The sequence below is a fragment of the Humulus lupulus genome, chromosome 3 (genome assembly GCF_963169125.1).
Source record: "Humulus lupulus chromosome 3, drHumLupu1.1, whole genome shotgun sequence".
Lineage (NCBI taxonomy): Eukaryota > Viridiplantae > Streptophyta > Magnoliopsida > Rosales > Cannabaceae > Humulus > Humulus lupulus.
Genome location: NC_084795.1, coordinates 164317847 through 164341328, shown reverse-complemented (window position 1 = coordinate 164341328; position 23482 = coordinate 164317847). Strand labels below are relative to the sequence as shown.

Sequence of the window (23482 nt, the reverse complement as noted above, 5' to 3'; positions counted from 1 at the left end):
GTTGGTTTGGGAGGATTTAACTATGTATTTCATTGAAAGGCTGCCCAAATCCCAAGGCACGTATACCACCTTAGTTGTGGTGGATAGATTGAGCACATACACCCATTTCTTTCTGAAGCATCCAATCACTACTCGCATTGTTGCTGAAGTATTCTTCACGGAAGTGGTTCGTTTACATGGGATACTGAGGTTGACTATCTTAGATCATGACGAGAGCCATTTTTGGCAAAAGCTGTTCAAGTTCCAAAGCATAGACCCACGCCATAGCAGGCCTGCATTGATATGATTTTGAACGTCCAGCCTTGGATGCAGTGGTTAGCTTGAGCTAAGTATTAGAATACTACATTCACGATTTCATAGTCATGACCCACCTCATTGATTTGATAAAAGGCAAGGACCACTTCGATATCCTCAGTAGATATGTTAGTCAAACGGGATGCAGAGTTGGATGACCTTAAAATGCATTTCCGACAAGCACAACAAATAAAAAAAGGAGAGATGAACATTTCAAGGTAAGAGATTGTATTTATCAAGCTAAAACCACATCGACAGAAGTCACTTGCTACCAAGCAGAATGTGAAAACTTCTATATAATTCTATGGGCTATTTGAAGGGGGTTATTCATCCATGTTGTTGTCCCCTTAATTGAGCCCAAATTTAGAGCAGATAGTTGAACCAGCAAAGTTGATTGGCATGAGAGATTGCCACTCAATGGGTTGGGAAAGGTACAGGCGTTGATCTAGTGGAAGGACTTGCCCTTTTTGATTTTTGAAAAGAGGCAAAGGTCACATGTCCCAGAGTGACCTCCTCCCACGTTTATTAAAAACCCTCACTTATGGGAGAGGAAAACCGTAGTAACAATCAAGATAGAATAAATCTAAAGCAAAAAAAAAAACCTTACAAAACTAAATCATAACTAGTATAGAAAACTTGCCCAATCTCTACTAAGATCAAGATAAGATAAACCCTCAAAACCTTTAGCTCGATAAACCCAAGTTGCTACCCAAAACTTTTAACTTTCCCAAAGCCTTTTTACTAACTCCTCTTTATCTTCAAAAATTGTACTATTCCTTTCTAACCAAACAATCCAGAAACAGCAAGAATGACTAATTTCCACAAAGTTGAAATTCTCCTTCCCCTATATAATTTACAATCTAACAACTGAGCATAAGATCAAGGAATACACCCTTGAATATTAAATTCAATGAGCAATTTAGTCCACAACCCTCTAACAAAATCACAATCCAAGAAAAGATGAGAGATATTCTCTTCATTTCTCTTGCAACATACACACCATCCTGGAGATAACATTTGGTATGGTCGCCTTCGTTGAAGTTTCTCATGAACATTAAGCTTTTCCAATGCTAGTAACCAAGAAAACACTTTAACTTTTGACGATGCACATCTCTTTAAAATGGCTTCGGCCCACCTTTCCTCAGAGTTCAAATGATGTAAGCTAAGAGTACTGAAAGCTGATTTGCAAGAGAATTCTTCATTTGTAGCAGAAACCACCACTCTCCTATCCTCCATCACTGAATTGACACAAGCTCCAAAATCTGCATCATGACCAGCAAATTGGGGATCTCCCTTTCATGCAAATTGAAGCAACTTGCCCCTTTTTGAAGCAACTTGGGAGAGCTACACCAACTTATAGCAGCAATCTCCTCGTTTTCAACTTGAGGACAAGGTGAAAGTTTGAGCGGGGATAATGATAGACTTCCATTATGGTACATGTAGAATCAGTCGTATGGTTTCCCTAGTCATAAGCTGATTAGTTAGTCTTTAGTCAGGTCCTATTAGTTAGGGAGTTAGTTCCTATTTTATTTATTGTAAATACAGTATAAATTTCAAATGTAATCTATTCATTAAATATATAATAAAAGTAGAGAATTGTTTCCTGATAATTGCTCATATGGTATCAGAGCATACCGACACTTAAAAGCAATTTTTTGGTTGAGAAAATTCAATTTTTCTGGAATGAGCAAGACAAATGAATCTGTGTGTCTTTGGACACAGGTCGATCAAATCCCACAATCATTCCCACAAATCCTACTGATAATAATATCCTACCTTCAAATCCCACAATCACTTCCACCAATCCTACTGCCACTGATAATAACTCCCTGCCTTTCCAAATTACAAGTTTCAAACTTAACGGCTGGAATTACCTTCAATGGCCCTAGTCTGTTCAACTCATCATTCGAGGAAAAGGCCGTTTTGGCTATCTCAATGGTTCGATTCTCAAACCAGCTTCTACCGATCCTACTTTTCCTTCTTGGGATATCAACAATTCCATGGTTATGGCGTGGCTCCTACACTCGATGGATGATTCCATTGTTGAAATTTATTTGCTCTACCCAACAGCAAAAGCAATATGTGATGCAATGGTTTTAGCTTATTCAGATTTGGAGAATTCTTCACGAATGTTCGATTTACGACATCGCTCTAGGAATTTGCATGAAGATGAAGGTACCATCACTCAATATTATAGTTCTTTAACCAAACTTTGGCAGGAACTTGACCTTTTTACTCAGCCAATTTGAACAGACACTACCAATCAAGAGATTTATAGGAAATTGCTTGCAAAAGAACAAACCTATGATTTTTTGACTGGTCTCAATCCTGTCCTTAATGATGGTCGTAGTCGCATCCTCAGTAATAAGACACTTCCGACTCTTGACTCTATTTTTTTGGAGGTTCGTCGTGAAGAACAACATCGTCGTATTATGCTTGGAGGTCCTTCTGTGAGTTCAGCTCCGCCACTTAACTCCAATGCATCTGCCATGGCTGCTCGCTCATCTAACTCTCGAAAGCCTCTTTGGTGTACACACTGTAGTCGGCCTCATCATACCAAGAAAACGTGTTGGAAGCTACATGGTAAGCCAGCCGACTGGGTGCCACGCAACCAGCGACAGAATAATGGAGTCAAACCTCCAACAACCTCCAAACCTGATGTAGTGACTCAAAAACCTGATGCAGCTTCCTCATCCATGACCTTCACTCAAGCTCAACTTGATCAGATTAGACAATTGTTCTCTTCTTCTAAATCATTAATGACTCATGGTATTTCTTCTTCCACTGTGAACGAGTCAGACACATTGGGTGAGTTTTGGATAATTGATTCAGGTGCTTTCGAACACATGTCGAGTTCTCATAATATTTTCTCTTCGTACAAAAAAAATTTTGGTACTCGTACTGTTACATTGGCAGATGGATCTATTGCTCCAGTAGAGGGGGTTGGATATGTGATTTTTAATTCTCATTTCATGCTACACAATGTTCTATTTGTCCCTAAGTTGTCTTATAATTTGCTTTCTATTAGCAAATTAACTCGGGACTCTAATTGTGTTGCTAATTTCTCAAAAAATGTGTTTTCCAGGATCAGGACTCGGGGAGGATGATTGGGCGTGCTGTTGTAGTGGCAGGATTACCTTCTTCGTGTTGGTCCTGAGGTTCGTTGTTGCCAAGTTGTCCATGGTTCATTATCTTCTCAGCGTCACCACCAAATAAAATTGCTCCATCATCGTCTTGGTCATCCTAGTTTCTCTTACATGCGTCGCATATTTCCCTCATTATTTCTTTCCTCGGATAATTTTGTGTGTGAAGTTTGTCAATTAGCTAAGCATACTAGAATTCCTTTTTCACTTCATTCATATCATTCTTCTAAACCTTTTTCTCTTGTTCATAGTGATCTATGGGGTCCTTCAAAGATTTCTTCTATTTCAAATAAAAGGTGGTTTATTACGTTTATTGATGATCATTCGCGCGTTTGTCGGATATTTCTTTTACGTGAAAAATCTGAAGTTGTGCAAATATGTGAGCAATTTTTTAACATGATTTTTACTCAATTTGATTCTCGTATCCAGATTCTTCGAACTGATAATGGAACTTAGTATTTTAATTCCACTCTAAATAATTTTTGTTGAAACAAAGGAATCATTCATCAAAGTTCTTGTGTTGATACACCACAACAAAATGGTGTATCTGAAAGAAAAAATAGGCACCTACTAGAGGTTGCTCGTGCATTACTTTGTACTAGTAATTTGCCTAAACACTATTGGGGTGATGCAATTTTAACTGCCTGCTATTTAATAAACCGATTGCCATATCGGATTTTAAAATTCAAAACTCCAATTTCAGTTCTTCATGAATGCTTTCCAAGTAGTCATCTATTTTATGATTTGTCTTTAAGAATTTTTGGATGTACTATTTTTGTTTATATTCATTCTCATCTTAGATCTAAATTGGATCCTAGAAGTCAAAAATGTGATTTTGTTGGATATTCTTCTACTCAAAAGGGTTACCGATGCTATTCTCCTTCAAAAAGAAAATAGTTTATTTCTAGAGATGTAACATTTTTTGAGCATCAGTCTATTCGGATTCTTCTATTAAGCAGGAATCTTTTGATTTTTCAAATTTTTCTGGTTCAGCTTCTCTTATTTCTCAACAAAATTGGGAATATTTTTGGGATTTAAATACCCCTCCTAATTCGGCTCAGGGGGAGACTGTATTCCCATCAAATCAGGGAAAAAAATCAGAATATCAATAATATTAATATATCCCATATTTCCAATTTAAATTCAAATCAGATTGGTTCAAATTCCTCTGACCAAATATCACCAAATCCGCCAGATTTTTCTCAAAATAACTGATATTTCTGATTTGAATTTAATTCGAAATGGTACACAAATTCAGCATGTTGAGCCAAATTATTCCCCACAAAATCAGGGAGCTGACCTAGCTTCTTTACCTATTCAAGAAATTCAAAATTCTGGTCAAAATAGTCCCCAAATTCCAGTGCTTATGGGACCATCAATTTCTCCTTTCCCTCTGACTTACAGCAGAAGAAAACATGCAGAAATAGGAACTGAACCAGCACCACCAGCACACCAATCATCTGCTTCGAAACCAGGTCCTGATAACACTGAGTTGGATATGCCAATTGCTCTACGTAAAGGTACTCGCTTGTGTACTATAAAACATCCTATATCAGATTTTTTGGGCTATTCTCATTTATCTAGACCTTTACAAGTCTTGGAAACTAATCTTTCAGAAACAGTGGTACCAAAAAATATTGAGTAAGCTTTTAAAAGCAAACAGTGGTATGCAGCAGTTTGTGAGGAGATCAAGGCTTCAGAAAAAAATGGTACATGGGAAATAGTGGACCGGCCAGCAGGGAAAGATCCAGCTGGATGCAAATGGGTCTTTACAATTAAGTACAAGAGTGATGGATCTGTTAAAAGATACAAGGCGTGTCTAGTTGCAAAGGGTTATAAACAGACTTATGGCATAGATTATCAAGAGACCTTTGCTCCTGTGGCTAAGATCAATCTATTCGAGTGTTGTTATCTCTTGCAACAAACTTAGATTGGTCGTTGTTTCAGCTAGAGGTCAAAAATGCCTTCCTTGGCGATTAGGCAGAAGAAGTGTACATGGATCTCCACCAGGGTTTAATAAAAATAGAGAAGGATCAGTTTGTCGTTTGAAGGCTCTCTATGGGCTGAAGCAGTCTCCTAAGGCGTGGTTTGATAGGTTTACCAGAACTATTCTACAGTTAGGATACAAGCAAGCTCATACCGATCACACTTTGTTTCTTCATCACAGAGTAAAAAACAAGATTGCTATATTGATAGTCTGTGTAGATGATATTATAATCACCGGTGATGATCTTGAAGAGATAAATAGAATCAAGAAGCATCTTGCAAAGACTTTTGAGATGAAGGATCTTGGAAAACTCGGGTTTTTTCTTGGAATGGAGGTTGCTAGAAGTCGGGAAGGAATATTTATCTCACAACAAAAATATGTCCTAGATTTGCTGGAAGATACTGGATTAATGGGGTGTAAACCAGTGGATACTCCTATGGACCCAAATATTAAACTTGAAGTCAATCCTAAAGATTCACCTATTGACTGAGGTATGTTTCAACGGCTGGTTGGAAGGTTAATTTATCTTGCTCACACCAGGCCGGATATTGCTTTTTCAGTAAGTTGTATTAGTCAGTTCATGCATTCACCATATCAATGTCACTTGGATGCTGCAAACCGAGTATTGAAATATTTAAAGGGGACTCCTGGTAGAGGGTTAATGTTCAAGAAACAAGCTAAGAGGAGTATTGAAGTGTTTGTTGATGCTGACTGGGCAGGATATCCAAATGATCGGAGATCTACTTAAGGATATTGCTCTTATGTTTTTGGAAACTTGGTTACTTGGAGAAGTAAGAAGCAGCCTGAGGTTGCTAGGAGTAGTGCTGAGGCTGAACTTCGTTCTACTGCTCTTGGTATATGTGAAGCACTTTGGCTGAAACATCTCCTTGGAGAACTACAAGTACTGCAGCAAGGTCCTATAATCATTTGGTGTGACAACAAGGCTGCAATTTCAATTTCACACAACCCTGCCCATCATGATAGGACGAAGTATGTTGAAATTGACCGACACTTTATAAAGTAAAAAATTGATGAAGGGATTCTTGAGGTTTCCTACATACCGACTTCTCAACAGACAGCGGATATTCTGACAAAAGCTCTTGTTAAGCCTATGTTTGAGCGATTGATAGACAAGCTTGGGATGTATGATATATATCATCCAGCTTGAGGGGAGTGTAGAATCAGTCGTATGGTTTCCCTAGTCATAGGCTGATTAGTTAGTCTTTAGTCCGGTCCTATTAGTTAGGGAGTTAGTTCCTATTTTATTTATTGTAAATACAGTATAAATATCAGATGTAATCTATTCATTAAATATATAATAAAAGTAGAGAATTTTTTCCTGATAATTGCTCATAATACACCTATGCTCGTATAAAATCGTAGTGGGTGTAAGGTTTTGAAAAATAAGATAATCATGCAAAATTTTAAACGTCATAGAATCAGTTTGATTGTCTTAGGATTTCCTAGGATTGATTTTCTTTAGGAAAGTTTATGAGAAAACATTAGAAGAGTGTAAGGGTGTGATATGCCTATTCTAATATGCATTGAGCAATGGCTCTATGAGAGAGGCCAAATCTCTCAAATTCTTGGGAATTTCAATAATAATCACACTCAGATATTGTTTCATCTACTCTACTGTGGTGTATAACTGCAACATAAGGGACCAATGAGCATGTTATGTGCTTTACGTTGAAAAAGCATAGAAGCAAATTCTATCTGCAAGGATAGACTCCTTCCTAATACCAAGTTGGCCCAAAATCTTTTTCAATATGCTTCGCTAATAAAACTTTATTGGATTATCAACAATCTACTTTCCTTAGGTGCCCAAGCCTAATAGGTTATGAAAGGTTATGATTATACATTTAATCTATTTGTTTTTGTTGACTTTTTATGTTTAAATCTCCAAGTTGTTGTTTGTTACCATGGTTTTCCTCGGCCATAAGTGATGGTCGCTAATAAATTTGGGAGGTCACTCACGGACATGCTACCTCTGTCTCTTATTCAAAAAAAAATGCTTGTCCAGTAGTCCATACAAGGCTATTTGGGTGGTAAAGTACAATGTTCAATTTTCATTCCTCTTTATTTTAGCAGAAATATTATTTATACTGGAAAAGCAATAGAAATAGGATACGGGAAGTCCACAATTAATACAAGTTTTAATGCGAACACACCCACACAAGTTTAGCAACTCTAAATTGTTGGTTAAAGAACTTAATCTGATGTATACAAACAGGAACTAAGAGAAGACAGTTGACCGAAATATAATGAACCTACCAGTCTTGTTGCCACTTTCTTCCCATGTTCATCTCCATTTTCGTAAACAAGCTTGAGAGCTCCAGGAAGAACTTTCCAGAATTCATTCACAAATTCACTGCCCTTTCTTCTACTGTTTTGTAAGATATCATTAGCCAGGTATAGAAAAGATATGTGCTGCTCTCGCTGGGAAGAGTTAAAGAACTTATCCCATGTTTCAACTATAGGCTTAGCCTTCTTTCGGCAAGAGATACACCATCGAGACAACGCTGATCAGATGCTCAAAGAATACATACCATAATACCAGAACAATTTTTTTATCCAAAAGAAGAAAGGCTAAAAGCATGGAATTATAGAACAATCAAATTAGTAAATATTGCAAGTCACTATATCCTAAATCTATGATTTATATTGATGTTTCTACAGATTGGTCTTCACATGGAAAATCTGAAACAGAATGAGTTGTAATAGAGATATCAAACTATTTGAGATGGTATAAAGCACCTGTCTTTTCCATATACATTAACATTGTAGGCCATCATTAGCCTAAGCCCTCCACCAAAAACATAATAATAATGACTTCACCCCGATAAGAAAAGTTAGAAAAAAAAATAGGAAAATTATAAAAGCCGCTTGCGTAATGCAACTGTTTATTTGTAAATACATACATATATATATATATATATATAATTAAAAAAGAGCAACTACTAAGAAAACCGAGAGAGTCATTATAAATAAAAACCTCAGCTAATGTACTAACATAAAATACAACACTATAAACAAACAAGCAAAAAATTAAGCAAATACACAAACATGCATAGAGAACGTGAAATAGACTCACAAATAACTGGAAAGCAAAATTTATTAAAAACAAAAGTGCACAACAAATACATTGGTAAGCAATAATACCAGGCTATGACACCCAAAAAATTCAGGGTTGTTAACTTTAATAAAATGGTCTATAAGGAATCAAGCGACATCTGAACATTAACAGTACTATAACCAGACAGTACATGACACCAATCAAGGATACATTCAATGCTTTGTTGTGAATTGTTGAGCTTAGACAACTTCTCAGCTAATGTCTGGCCATCAAAAACCTCGTTGGTCATACTGGTACAATCTTTTACATTCCCTGCATCAATTTGGAAACGACATTATCAACAGTCAAGATAATCAATAGCAAGCAAGAAGAAAAGAAAAACACATAGGTCGCATTTACTATTTAATGAAAAACAAGAGCAAATTAAATGGATTCAACCAAAAAAAAGAACAAATTAAATGGCATTTTTTTTTTTGAAAAGGAGACAGAGGTCATGGAGTGACCTCTTCTCAAATAAATTGAGAACCCTCACTTATGGCGGAGGAATACCGTGGTGACAAAAAAAAAACAACTCAAACGAACAAAAATAAACAAACATTATCAAGACAACACCCAAGGACTCACACTCAACAAACTCTAATGCGCCCATAGACTACTCCACTCCCTACAAAGATCCAAAAAAGACAAACCGTCAAAGTCTGTCGTTCTATACACCCAAGTGGCCACCCAGAACTTGATTTTATCCCAAAGGCTGTCCACTACAGAAGAGACATCTTCAAAGATTCTACTATTCCTTTCGAGCCAAATTGCCCAATAAGTTGCCAAAACCGTACTCTGCCACAAACGAACCATCCTTCGCCCGCCCCCCAGATTGGACAGGAACAGTTGAGAACAAGAAGACGGCATACACCAAGAGACCCCGAACTCTGCCAGTACTTTTAACCACACCTCCCTTGCAAGGAGACAATCTAAGAAAAGATGACGAACTGATTCTACTTCATTTTTACAGCAGACGCACCAATTTGGCGAAAGATAGTGGAAAGGTCTACGCCTCTGTAAATTCTCGTGAACGCTCACCTTATCCAAGAATAACAACCAACCAAACAGTTTAACTTTATACGGAGCAACACTCCTCCACAAAAACTTAGCCCAATCCAACTCTGGGCCTAAATGAGCATAGCTCAAGGAATGGAAGGCGGACTTACAATTAAAAACTCCACTGGTATCCGGATTCCAATTCCTTCTGTCCTCCAAAATCGATTAAATGGCATTATTATTGACTATTATTTGGATTTTCTTTTTTAAAACAAACCTGGCTTGTATTGATTTAAAAGAAAAATACAAGGACGTGAAAAATCCACTGATATCACCAACACAGATAGGTGATACAAAACAAACAATGTAGACAAAAGCTAGAGACATGAAAGAAAGAAAAAAGTAATACAAAATGATATTTCATTCTCTTAATAAGAGAGAGATTCCCCTAATGACAGAGAATGGAATCTCTTAAAACCTTTTTAATATTATACAACCAGAGGGCTACCAAGAGCCTAAGATCATCTTCAACGGGAGATGCAAATATTTTTTTTTTAGAAAAAGAGAGGAAGACCACATGTTCATGAGTGACATATGCCTCATTCCGAAGAAGATAAACTCGTGCAAGGTTAAAGACTTTAGGCCAATTAGCTTGGTCACAAGTTTGTACAAAGTAATCTCTAAAGTACTGTCCATGAGATTGAGAGAGGTGCTACCAGAGACGATCTCTGAAACTCCAAGTGCTTTCGTGGCTGGTCGCCAAATCATGGACGTTGCATTGGTAGCTAACGAAGTAGTAGATGAGCACAGATGCACGAGGAAGAAGGGAGTGATTTTCAAAGTGGATTTTGAAAAAGCCTACAATTTTGTTGAATGGAAGTTCTTAGATTTCATTCTTGAAAAGAAAATTTTTGGCAGAAAAATGGAGGAAGTGGATTATGGGCTGCCTTAAATCGGTCTCTTTCTCTATTTTTATCAATGGGAAACCAAGAGGCAAGATTGTAGGGTCAATGGGGTTGAGACAAGGCAATCCTCTATCTCCCTTTCCTTTCACTTTAGTGGTGGATGTTTTGGGGAGATTGGTGAGCAAAGCTAGAAGCGCAGATCTAATACATGGTTTTGTGGTAGGAAAGGATAAAGTATAAGTCACACAATTGCAGTTCGCAGACAATATGTTGTTTTTTTGTTGAAGCAAATACTCAAACTCTGAATAGGCTCATTCAGATCCTAAAGACCTTTGCTGTTTTTTCGGGCCTCAAAACTAATTTGAATAAAAGCAACTTGCTAGGTATTAATGTGGAGGAGGACTAGCTGTAATCTGAGGCTGATTCTTTGGGGTGTGTTGTAGGAGATTGGCCACTGACTTGTCTGGGTTTGCCGCTTAGAGATAATCAAAGAAAGATTAGTTGTTGGGAATCTGTGAAAGGTGTCTAAGCGTCTAGAAGGATGGAACAATGCTTACTTGTTTAGAGGGGGAAGGTTAACGTTAATTAATTGTGTTATCGTCCCTGCCAATTTACTACTTGTCTCTGTTTAGAATGCTCAGCCATGTGATAGATTTTGGAGAGAACTATTAGGAATTTTCTCTGGGAGGGAGGAGAGTTGAAGAAGGGAGATCACTTAATCTCTTGGGAAGTAGTGTGCCGCTCGAAAAACAAGGGTAGTTTGGGTAATGGTAATTTGCGGTTGAGAAACAAGTCACTTTTGATGAAATGGTTGTGGAGATTTTCCCTAGGGCAAGGTTCTCTTTGATGAGGGTGATCAAAAGTAAATATGGGATGCATTGCAATAGGTGGAATACTAATAAGAGATCTAGAGGGACACAAAGAAGTTCATGGAAGGGTATAGGGCTTTTGTATGAGGACTTTTTGCAACTTGTTTCTTTCAAGGTAGGTAGTGGTAGCAGGATTCAGTTTTGGGAGGACAGTTGGGTTGGTGAGCAGCCTCTGAGTGAGACCTTTCCTGGGCTAGCTAGGTTATGTGAAAAAAGGCATCATTGCATATCCCACTTTGTGGCAGAATACTCAATTCTAGTGACTCGGAACCTACATTTTCGCAAGAATCTTAGAGATACAGAACTATCAAATTTTGGTTAGTCTCTTAGATACTCTGGATACAGGCCGCCTTTGTCAAGTGCTCGAGGGTTGCAGGATTTGGAAAGAGGATTCTTCAAGGATGTTTTCTTGTAAATCGGCCTTTAATGCCCTTAGGGATGATGATGTTTTTTTTGGCACAATATTTGCATCTCCCACATTACATCACCAATTTGGCACTCCATTTGAGAAGCTCTAATTTTTTCCCATAAGCTATTTATTTTGCTGCTTTGTTCCTCAAAAATCCTCTTGTTCCTTTCCAACCATAAACCCCAAAGAAGAGTCAACACAGCAGTGACCCAAAGTACTTGTCTTTCCCACTCTAACGTGGAACATCAAAATTTCCTGACAATTGACGGATTCCCAAAACAACTCTAACTCATATAATAGTTTGTACCACAATTTCAAGAAAAAGTCACAATGGATGAATAGGTGTTTGCTATTCTCATTATCCTTTATGCACAATACACACCAGCTAGGTGAAAATATAAAAAATGGCCTCTTCTTTTGAAGGACTTCATGCACATTCAGTCTATCCCACATGATCAACTACGAAGAAAAAATAAGTTTCGTGGGGCGTACTTTCCAAAGAATATCAGCCTAATTTAAAGTCAACATGGAATCATTCTCTTAGCATATTAAAAGCTGATTTGCAAGAGAAAATTCTTGTATTATTCCCACTGCCATATTCTACAATCTCCAAGCAATTCACATACTTGAACGCTGCCCATTCTTTCTAGACAGCAAGTTGACTTAGGAATCTCTCTCTTAAATTCCTGAAGAGATGCAAGTTCCATGCTGCTGAAGACCTATTATCAACCACGAACTCTAAAATACCACGCTGTTTTTTAGAACTTTATCTTGCTAATACAGGAAATGGATCCTTCAAAGCCTTCGAGCAAAACCAAATATCCTCCCATAAACAAATTTGGTTTTCATTTCCCACCTCGAAAGATACCCTTGACACAAAGTTCTCATACAAAGCAGCTAAACCCTTCCATGGACTCCTAAGAGTCCTTCTCAAACTGGTTTTTGTATCCCACCCGCTTTCATACAAGCCAGACTTGCTTTTGATCACTCTACACCATAATTGACATTGTTCTACAGGGAACCTCCATAGCAATTTCACAAGTTCATTAATAATGATTTATTTCTCAAACAAAGATTCCCAAGACCTGAGTCACCTTTATTTTTTGTTAAACATACTACCTCCAAAGAGACTAGGTTCTCCTCCCTCCCAAAAGAAGTTTCTCATCATTCTTTACAAATCTCTACCACATGTCCTGGAACTATAAAAAGAGATTAGTAAATTGGTAACGAAGATAAGACTTAATTTATTAATGTCAATCTACACCCTCTAGACAAGTAAGTGTCTTCCATCCTTCGAGCCTCTTGGAAAGCTTCCTAATCACTAGATCCCAAAACGTGATTTCTCTAGGACTATCATCCAATGGAAAACCAAGGTATTTCAAAGGCCAATCTCGCACCACTCAACCAATTGCATCAGCCTCAAATTGAAGCCAAGAGTCATCCACATTGACCAAGTAGACTACTCTTGTTCATATTAACTTTTGCCCCAAGAACACATTAAAAGCCTTCAAGATCTTGATAGGCCTCTTCAAAAACAACACATTAGCTTCTACAAAAAAGAATAGTATATCATCTACAACAGATTTGCACTCCTTGCCTTTTCCACAAGTGTACCCAAAATGTCCACTACTAAAGTAAAGAGAAACGGGCATAAGAGATCACCTTGCCTCAACTCCCTAGATCTCTCAATCTTACCTCTAGGCCTCCCATTGATAGAAATTAAATGAGACTGATTTCAAACATCCAATTATCCAATGCCTCCATTTCCTCCCAAAGTTCTTTTCAAGTACACATTCTAAGAACTTCCATTCTACCAAATCATACGCCTTTTCAAAATCAACTTTGAAGACCACCCATTTCTTCTTCAAATGCTCGCGTACAACTTCATTAGCTACCAAAGCCACATCCATAATTTGCCTATCTACCACAAAAGCACTTTGAGTTTCTAAAATTGTCTCCCCCAACACCTATCTTAACCTCATAGAGAGGGCTTTCGAAATAATCTTTTAGAGACTTGTAGCCAAACTATTTGGGCTTAAAAAATTTAATTTTGCAAAATTGCCTTCTTAAGAATAATACAAATGTATGTTTCATTAGTGACTTGGTTAATCACTCCATTTTCTTCAAACTCAGCTAAAAATTTTAACAAATCATCTTTAAACGCCTCCAAGTTCTCCTTATAAACTACCATGAGGTCTTGGAGCTTTGTTTCCATCACTCAAAAACAACTCTTTAAATCTCTTCCCCTTCAAAAGGTCTTTCCAACCACACTTTTGTACTATGGGATATACCACTTCACTCCAATTCCTCAAATCCCACAAAGTTATCTTGATTCAATCTATACAAAGATTTATAGAAGCCCACCACTTCATCTTTTATTTCATTTTCCAATTTTAAAATGGTTCCATCATCTTTTTCAATTTTGTAAACGAATTGTTTTGTCCTTCTAGCATTCATTAAACTATGAAAGAGCCTCGAATTGCCATCACCATCCTTGACCATTGAAACTTAGATTTTATCTCAACAGCCTGGTCCTCCTCTAAAATCAATTGAGCCCATTCTCCTTTAGCTTTTCCCTTTCATCTTTTGAAAGTTGATTCCGTCTACCCTATATACTGCATCGTCAAGCTCTAGGATTCTTCTCTGAAGTCTTGACTACTAGTTTTATTGCTCTTTTACTCCCCATTTTTGCAAAACTCCACTGCTTCACCTTTTATTCTATGAGCTCAAACATTTTCACGAATTTATAACTTCCCCAACCTGTAAAATTACTCTCGCAACTAATTTTGAAACTCCTTCGAAGATTTATGATGTAGCCAACTATTATCAAACCTAAAAGGGATGGACCCCAATTTGGTGGTATAGTATCAATAATCACGGGCAATTATCCAAAATAGCTCTAAACTCCAAAGATTGTCTCACATATAGAAACCTTCCTTCCCAACATGGAGTAATCAAGAATCTATCTAGCCTACTACAAATTGGAACCTCTCTCAAGTTTGACCACGTATATTGGTCGTTGTTTGATCTCAAGTATTTTAGAGAGTTCCCTATTAACATCATCAAACTACCTCGTGATTGTGCTGCAGTTAAATTTATCATGTGTTCCTCGCAACGCTATAATCTCCACCCACACACTACTAAAACCAGCCAAGTCGTCCCTGAAAAGATCATAAACACCTAAGAGCCACCATCTTTCGGTATCCACTTCCTCCACTAAGATTAACACGAAGAAATCCCCTATTATTGATTCAACCACCTTATTTTCCTTGAATACCAAATCACCATAATACCTCCTACCCTCTCCCTATGGATAGTAGATACACCCATGATTTCAATCTAGATTTCCACACGCTTCCAACAAACTTCTTGTCTATAATCTCCCTTTTGGTTTCTTGAAGAACTAAAATATCCAAATTGATCTTGCAAACCACCTCCTTAGCAGCCCTTCTTTTATAGGATGAGCCACTTCCTCTTATGTTCCATGTAAGCACCTTTATTGGAAAACTAATGGCTTCCCCCTCTCTTTCCTGCTTTCACCATAGTTGACATTGGCAGAACCTTTAGAATTTGTCATCCCATATCATACCAAAGTACCTCAATTTCTCCCCATGGGATATCTTCCTCTACCTCTGTATTTTTCCCTTCCTAACTATCTTCTTCCTCAGCCCTTTTATGTTCCACAACCTCGGTAACCACTTGTAGATTTGTGTGAATAATACTTTTAATATATTTTTATTGATGAATAGTATGGCCTATATATAGGCTGAATACAAAGAGCTAGACAAAAAATAAGGAAAAAATACAACCTAAACATAGCTGTCAATTACAACCTAACTGAGCTATAAATTACAACCTAAAATTAGCTGTACAAAATGTATTTACAAAGATATTTATACACTCCCCTCAAGCTGAGTTGTATATGTTATACAAACCTAGCTTGGAATTAAATTCTTCAAAACTTGTTCTTGGTAGTACTTTTGTTAGAATGTCGGCAATTTGTTTCTTTGTAGGAATGTAGTTGAGCTCAATGATCTTTGAATTCACCTTCTCAGAAATGAAATGTTTGTCTATTTCAACATGTTTAGTTCTATCGTGGTGAACCGGATTTTTAGCAATACTAATTGCTGCTTGACTATCACTGTACATTTTAAAAGACTCAGGAGAGTCAAACCTCAATTCATTCACGAGTCTTTTGATCCACATCCCTTCACAAATACCCAAGGCCAAAGCACGATATTCTGACTATGCACTACTCCTTGAGACCACAGACTACTTTTTACTACACCAAGTAACTAAATTACCCCATACATAGGTGCAATAACCACTAGTTGATCGTCTGTCAGTCAGCTCTCCAGCCCAACTAGAGTCTGTAAACTTCCAAGTCTCGGTTGTTGTGTTTTTTGAAGTGCACACCAAGACCTGGTGTCATTTTCAAATATCTTAGAATACGATACACTGCTTCCAAGTGCTCCTCACAAGGACTGTGCATATGTTGACTAACAACGCTGACAAGGAAGGCGATATCAGGTCTGGTATGAGAGAGATAGATTAGCTTTCCTACTAATCTTTGATAGCTCCCCCTCTCTACTAGAGTTGAATCCTCTCTTCGATTAACTTTCAAGTTTGGATCCATAGGAGTGTCAAACGGCTTGCTCCCAATCATTCCAATTTCCTTTAGAAGATCTAGGATATACTTTCGCTGAGATATAACAATTCCTTCTTTCGATCGCGCTACTTCCATACCAAGAAAGTATTTGAGGGTTCCTAGATCTTTGATTTCAAATTTAGAGGCAAGAAGTCTTTTAAGATCTGAAATTTCTCCAAAATCATCTCCAGTTAAGATTATGTCATCCACATAGACAATGAGAATTGCTAGCTTCCCAGTTGAAGAGAACTTGAAAAATAGAGTATGATCAGCATGACTTTGAGTATATCCATGTTTGACAACTAATTTTGCAAATTTGTCAAACCATGCTCGAGGTGACTGTTGCCATAAAGAGATTTGAGAAGTTTGCACACTACTCGACCACTGGAGTGTTTCTTCATACCTGGTGAAATTTCCATATAGACTTCTTCGAGATCCCCATTCAAAAAAGCATTCTTCACATCCAACTGATATAAAGGCCACTCACAATTTACAGCAAGTGATAATAAAACTCTTACTGTATTAAGTTTGGCGACAGGAGCAAAGGTCTCCTGATAGTCAACACCATATGATTGAGTGAATCCCTTGGCAACTAATCGAGTCTTGAATCTGTTGATACTCCCATCTGAATTATATTTGACGGTGAAAATCCACTTGCAACCAACTGTCTATTTTCCTTGAGGTAACTCAGTGAGAACCCAAGTACCATTTTTCTCAAGAGCATTCATTTCTTCATCGACTGCAGTCTTCCATTTAGGATCTTTCAAGGCTTCATAAATGTCTGTGGGAATCTGAATAAGATCAAGAGAAGAGACAAAAGCTCGGTACATAGGTGTTAGTTTCCCATAAGCAACATACTTTTCAATGGGGTGATTGGTACAAGTTCTAACACCCTTTCGATGAGCAATAGGTAGGTCGAGATCATCAATAGTAGGAGAAACTAACTCATGAACCACAAAATCCTTACCTTCATGATTTTCGAGGTTGAGAGGTCTTTGATGAGTGTTTGAGCAGTTCTTGTCTTGCATGTTGACCTCTATATTTCCAACTTTTCTCCTACTATAAACACGAAGTTCTTTGTTACCTATATCAAATTGTGCTTGAGTTTGAGGTGGTGGTAAAGTTGAAGGAGTGTTTGGGTTTTCTGAGGAGAAAGGTGAGAGCGGATTGACTATAGAGAAGGACGGGTTGGGTGTGTTTTCTGGACTGATATCTGGTTGGATAGGAAAAGTGGGTAAGGAAGGACCAGTTGATTTATCTAGTTGGATAGGCAAAGAGGGCAAAGACTGAGCACTTTGATGTTTGTGTGTCACAACATTGGGTTGAGGAAATGCAGCTTGATGATCCTGAAGAGTTTCCCTAAGTTGATATTCCTGAGAATGCTCCCCCTGAATACCAGATTTGGGAAAGAAAGATTGATGTTCCAAAAATGTGACATCCATAGTGTTATAGATCATATTTGTAATTGGAGAGTAACATTTACACCCTTTTTTAGTGTTGGAGTACCCGATGAAGAGACACTTGTGAGACTTTGGATCAAGTTTGGTTCGTTTGTGATCATAAATATGGACAAAAGCCGTACATCCGAAGACTTTAAGTGGAAGATCGGAGGAGAAAGCTGAGATATGAGGGAATGTGGCAAGTAACAGATTTCTGGGAGCTTTGAATTGTAGTACACGGCTAGGCATACAATTGATGAGATAGATGGCTATGAGTAAGGCTTCCCCCAAAACTGTTCGGAACATGATTTGAAAACATGATGGATCTAGAAACTTCAAGAAGATGTCTGTTTTTTCGCTCAGCCACTCCATTTTGTTGCGGAGTATCAACACATGAACTAATGTGAACAATACCTTGATCTAACAAGTATGGACCAAGAATGGAGTTAAAATATTCCTTTCCATTATCAGTTGTCAGGATTTGGATTTTTTCGGCGAAATTGATTTTGAATCATGGAATGAAATTTTTTAAAAATAGAAGCAGTATTAGATTTTTCTTTCATAAGGAATGTCCATGTTGTCCTAGTATGATCATCAATAAAGAATACAAATCATCTAGATCCATTAATAATAGTTACTCGTGAGGGACCCCAAATATCACTATGTATCATCGAAAAAGGTTGTGAAGGTTTGTAAGGAAGACTAGGATAAGAGTTTCGAGTATGCTTAGCAAGTTGACATACTTGACAATGAAAGAATTTTGGTCTTTTGTGGACAAATAACTGAGGAAATAGTTTTTCAAGATAACCAAAATTTGGATGTTCTGGTCGAAAATGCCACAACACAACACGATTTTCATTCGAAACAGACACAGAATTGGAAACATAATCTAAATTGGAATGATTACCACAACTTGATTTGTGAACTTGTTTACTTTTAGGAGAGTCCTTGAGAATATAGAGCCCATCATGCATTTCAGCACTGCCAATCACCTTCTCAGAGCCCTCAACCTGAAATTCACAAAGATTTTGATAGAATTTAGTTACACAATTCAGATCTCGAGTAAGTTTTCTTATTGAAAGAAGATTGCAATTTAGTTTAGGGACAAATAGAACAGATGAAAGGCGAAGTTCATCTGATAATGTTACAGAGCCGGTCCCTATCACTTTTGAGGGAGAACCATCGGCAATTCTGACGGTGTGGGATTCAGCACATGGTTTGAAGGTGCTAAAGACTTGTAAATCACCCGTCATGTGGTCGGAAGCCCCTGAATCAACAATCCAAGTACCTTTGTTGGAGGTTGCAGTAAATGTGTGAGTCGTAGAACCTTGATGACACATTATGCTGACATTTGCCTCAATTGAAGATGGATTTGGCTGCTGCATACACTGCCCAAGAGGTGTTGGAGTTGCATTGATTTTGTCCTTTGAGAAGTGGCTAACTTCCAAGTCTTGAAAATAAGGGACTTTACGAGAGGAATTGGTGACAAGAGCAGCTGATTGAGGAGTGGGTTTCGCTGATTGGAGAAGTTAAGGAGAAGCCATTGATTTGAGAAGTTGATATGTTTGAGATTGGCTTTTAGATGAGGAGTTGGCTGTAACAGCCATTGATAAGAACAGGGAAATGCAGCAAGGAGTGTCGAGGAAGACGTTGCCGGAAAAAGCTCGCCGTCAGGGTGCTACACGCGCCTACACGCGCCACGCGTGTGGGAGATGGGGCCGGAGATGGAGGCGGCGCGTGAGGCTCACGCACGACTCTGCTGGGTGCCGAACTTCAGGGTTTGGCTGACCGGAGGTGCAGGAAGCTTCCGATGAAGGAGGTGAGAGTAAAAGATTGCCTTAAAATAATTTTCTAAGGTTGAGCTCAAAAGTGCAAAACACTAATTTCTTTTACTGAAAGAGGGCAGAAAAGATTGGAAAGAGTTTCTAATTTTTAGACTACTAATGGCTCTGATACCATGTAGATTTGTGTGAATAATACTTCTAATATATTTTTATTGATGAATAGTATGGCCTATATATAGGCTGAATACAAAGAGCTAGACAAAAAATACAACCTAAACATAGCTGTCAATTACAACCTAACTTAGCTGTAAATTACAACCTAAAATTAGCTATACAAAGATATTTCTACACCACTTCTAAGCCTTCCCCAGTTACTTCCTCCTCTGAGTTGAAAAGCTTACTAATACCATCAAGATACTTCTCAAAATCATCTTCCGAATTAGAAGCTTCATAATCTAACCACTATTGATCTGAATTGCTACTATCTAATGTGGAAAACTAGTTTTCAGCATCTCAACCTTCATCTATCTCATCCTAAAGCCCTACGGAGTCCCTCCAATCGTATCGTTTACCAAAAATCTTTCTATTTTTTAATCTAAAATAAGCCCTCAACTTCCTTTGATCATCTTCACTGCAGTCTCCTACCCTTATCAAGATTGGGCTTTCTTTCGAAAGATTTTGAGCTCCTACCCTTTGATAAAGAAAATCTCTCCTACCCTTCAAATTATTCTTCCTCAATCTCCATTTGCATTTCTTGTGATTGATCTCCTTTACTACACTACTTTCCCTTGGGCTGCAACCTGGCCAAATCTCTCCTAACCGCTTGTAAGATTGGCTGCAGTTAACATTGTCTTCTAGCCCCTTACAAACTGGCCCACTTTCTCTTGCACCCTTATAGTCCTTATTAGGCTTCAAAACTCAAGCCCAGCTTCCTAAAAAATCAGCCCATAAGCATATATTTCTTCCACCCTTATACCCGACTCAATAAATTGGGTAATTGAAATTTGTGTTATTAATAATTCCCGGATGTTGACTTCAAAATTACAAGGATTTAAACATTGCTGCTGTTTATATATCATCTCCTTAAAAAGCTTAACCACATAAATTCTGGCTGAGAGAATGTTCTTTATTGCTTCGGATTACTCCTCATTTTTCACACCATCAAAACTGATATTTTTAGAAAAGCTCCTTTGTTGTTCTTAAAGCTTTCCAGCATCGATTCTAATGAATTATTTCCAATAAAAGGGTTTAAACTTCTGCCTTTGAGTCTCCTTGGTCTGTTGCAACTCCTCCAAGGAATCTGATAACCACATTGCCCTAACCTCATAACCAGAAAGTCTGGTTCTCTCACATATCTTTATTGAGCGACGTTTGTTACAGTCCACATGAACACCTTGTGTTATGTTCTAAAACTCCAGTATTACTAGAGTTGCCAAAATCAGAACCTAGATTTCGTCCATAACCAGTGGGGTTATGTAGTATTTCCTTCCCATGACCAGTGGGGTCATGGTGCACACTCTTCCTTCTGACCATGGAATCTCATATACTGCATGTATTTGCTACTTTCTCAGAGGAGAGAGAAGAGAGCATTGTTATTGCAAGTTCTAATTAGATAATTTTAAATTAATTTTTTCTTTGCATTTAATTAATTTTCCCTAACTAGAATATTTTAGGACTTTAATAAGATTATAGTTTCCCTCTAAGATTGTTCTCTCTCCCTCTGAATTTCCTCTTTTGTGTCCATCTATTCTTGTAAAGTCGCGTTCTATATGTTATCTATATAAGCATATTTTCTATTATCTTTTCTCCTTTATTTCTACTCAACACCACCTGTTCTAAGGGTGGAATAGAAATAGAGAAGGTGGAGCACCAAACGTACAAAACTTTAAAACAGCAAAAGCGTTTGACCTACTGATGCAAGCTTTTTCTCATATCTAAAACATGCCATGACGACCTTCTAAGATTTAAAGCAGAACGTGAATGTCAATCTTACCATAAGATAATAACCATGCAAAAACTAAAAAATATAAATATATATACACATATTAGCCTTCAAAATTAACCCAACAATTCAAAACCCAAAGAAGATAGATCATCGATAATATATTTATTCATTCTTTATTTATTTAAGAAACAAGAATGTTATCCCTGAACAAGTCAATTTGAAGAATGGTAATGGTAGAGGAGATCACAAATATAAAGACAGAAAGAAAAAAAAAAGCAACGGCAAACGGAACAAGAGTGATAAAAAATTAATAACGACAATGGTGGAATTTACAACGAAACGAAAATGTAAAAAGGATGTTTATAATGGCAAGCTCAGGACCATAGCAACCGTGGTAGCGATCAGTGACAACAGGGACATTCAAAGGAAATTGTGGAGGGAGATATGACAATTACAAACAAAAATGAATACTAAAAATAGCATAATAATTAAAAAGAAGAAAATTTATATTTTATTTTCATCTTAAAAATCCCAAAGCCAGCCTTTTCTAAGGGATAAATTAGACTTCATTCAAGTAAAAAAAACAAAACCCTTGTCCAACAATAAGAGAAAACAACTTACTCTCCAAGTTTTGATTTTTTAGATCTGAAACAAAACAGTATCTCAAACATACAATTACTTCAACTAATCAAATCTCCAAATATATATATTCATCTTCAGAATATAAACTAAATAATTAAATGAACTCAACACACGCGTACACTAGAAACTCATACTTATCACTTTCTATTATTTTCCGGTACGGGCTCTTGGCAACCAAAACAGAGGCTTAACTAACATTTTGCAGATAGTAGTAACTCAAGACAAAATATTCCCTAAAAAAATCTGAACAGGTAAATTAAATGAAGAGGATTGTACTGAATTGGAGAGTGTGAATTAAATTGATAAGAAGTAAAAAACAAATTAGACCCATTATGAGTGTACCTTAAGAAAAAGCAAAGCTCCGAAACCCTAGAATGGCAGAAAGCAGTAGGTAGAAGCAGGAGAGAGATGCGGAGACTGTCGTGAACAGAGAAGAAAGACTGAAGGTCCTTTTTTCGTTTCTCCGTTTCTTTTTATTTTTTCTCTTATGAAAATAAAATTTTAAAAATTGGAAGATGAGAATGATGGCTAGTTAACTAGCATAATGGGAGCCGCTGATCTATTGCAATTAGAATTAGGGATTTTTTTTATCATTAATTAAACCTAAAAAAGCCCAAGTTTTATAAAGGAAATTTCACTTTTTATCTCTAATAATACCTAATATTACCAAAAAATCCCAACATTAATAATATTTTCAAATTAATGCTAAACTTTCCTCCCATACCCAAAATACCCCTCCCATTATATCAAAAATTCACAAAACCTTCTCTTCCACTCTCCTCCCTCTCTCTCTCTAATTCTCACGAAATCTCCATAAAACCTACAGTTTTGTATAATTTTCTTGTCAAAATCATTGTTAGTTATCTCCATTGTTTCTGTGAATTCGTTAATATCAAAGGCAACATCTATTTTGAGAGTTTTTGGAGGAGAAAAACCATGGGTAATGAGATTTTACATTTTGTGTTGGGTATTATTTGTTTACATTTTTTTTGGCTATTTTGAACAGATCTGAGCCTATATTGGTGTATTTTTCGGGATTTTTTGAGAGATTCCGCGATCTGTGTTTTTCTGGGTTTTCTGCAATTTTTTTGCTCGATAGAAGCTCGATAACGGTTCGATGGTATGTAGAAGAAGGTCTTTCTAAGAGCTCGATGTAGCTCGATGTTAGCTCGATAATAGCTCGATAGGTTCGGTTTAGTGCTCGATGGAAACTCGATAAGGGTTCGATAAGGGGTCGAATGGATCTATAATATGTGAGCTCGATATGAGCTCGATAGGGTTCGATTGAGGGTTTGGTTGTGTTTTA

General features: G+C 37.3%; 1 protein-coding gene across 2 annotated transcripts in view; it reads right to left on the bottom strand.

The window, feature by feature from the left end:
* The window catches only part of LOC133823260 (uncharacterized), a 36184-nt gene extending 13499 nt beyond the window's left edge, over positions 1-22685 (bottom strand). Inside the window, exons 1-3 of one of the 2 annotated variants that reach the window (XM_062255926.1) lie at positions 22519-22685; positions 8711-8812; positions 7699-7946 (exon numbers count right to left, since the gene is read on the bottom strand). In XM_062255926.1, coding sequence (XP_062111910.1) covers positions 7699-7946; positions 8711-8789 — 327 coding nt within the window. In that variant the 5' untranslated portion in view covers positions 8790-8812; positions 22519-22685. The remainder of the gene's footprint in view (positions 1-7698; positions 7947-8710; positions 8813-22518) is intronic. The other variant, XM_062255927.1, reaches the window with a different exon arrangement.
* Positions 22686-23482: the final 797 nt, after the last annotated feature.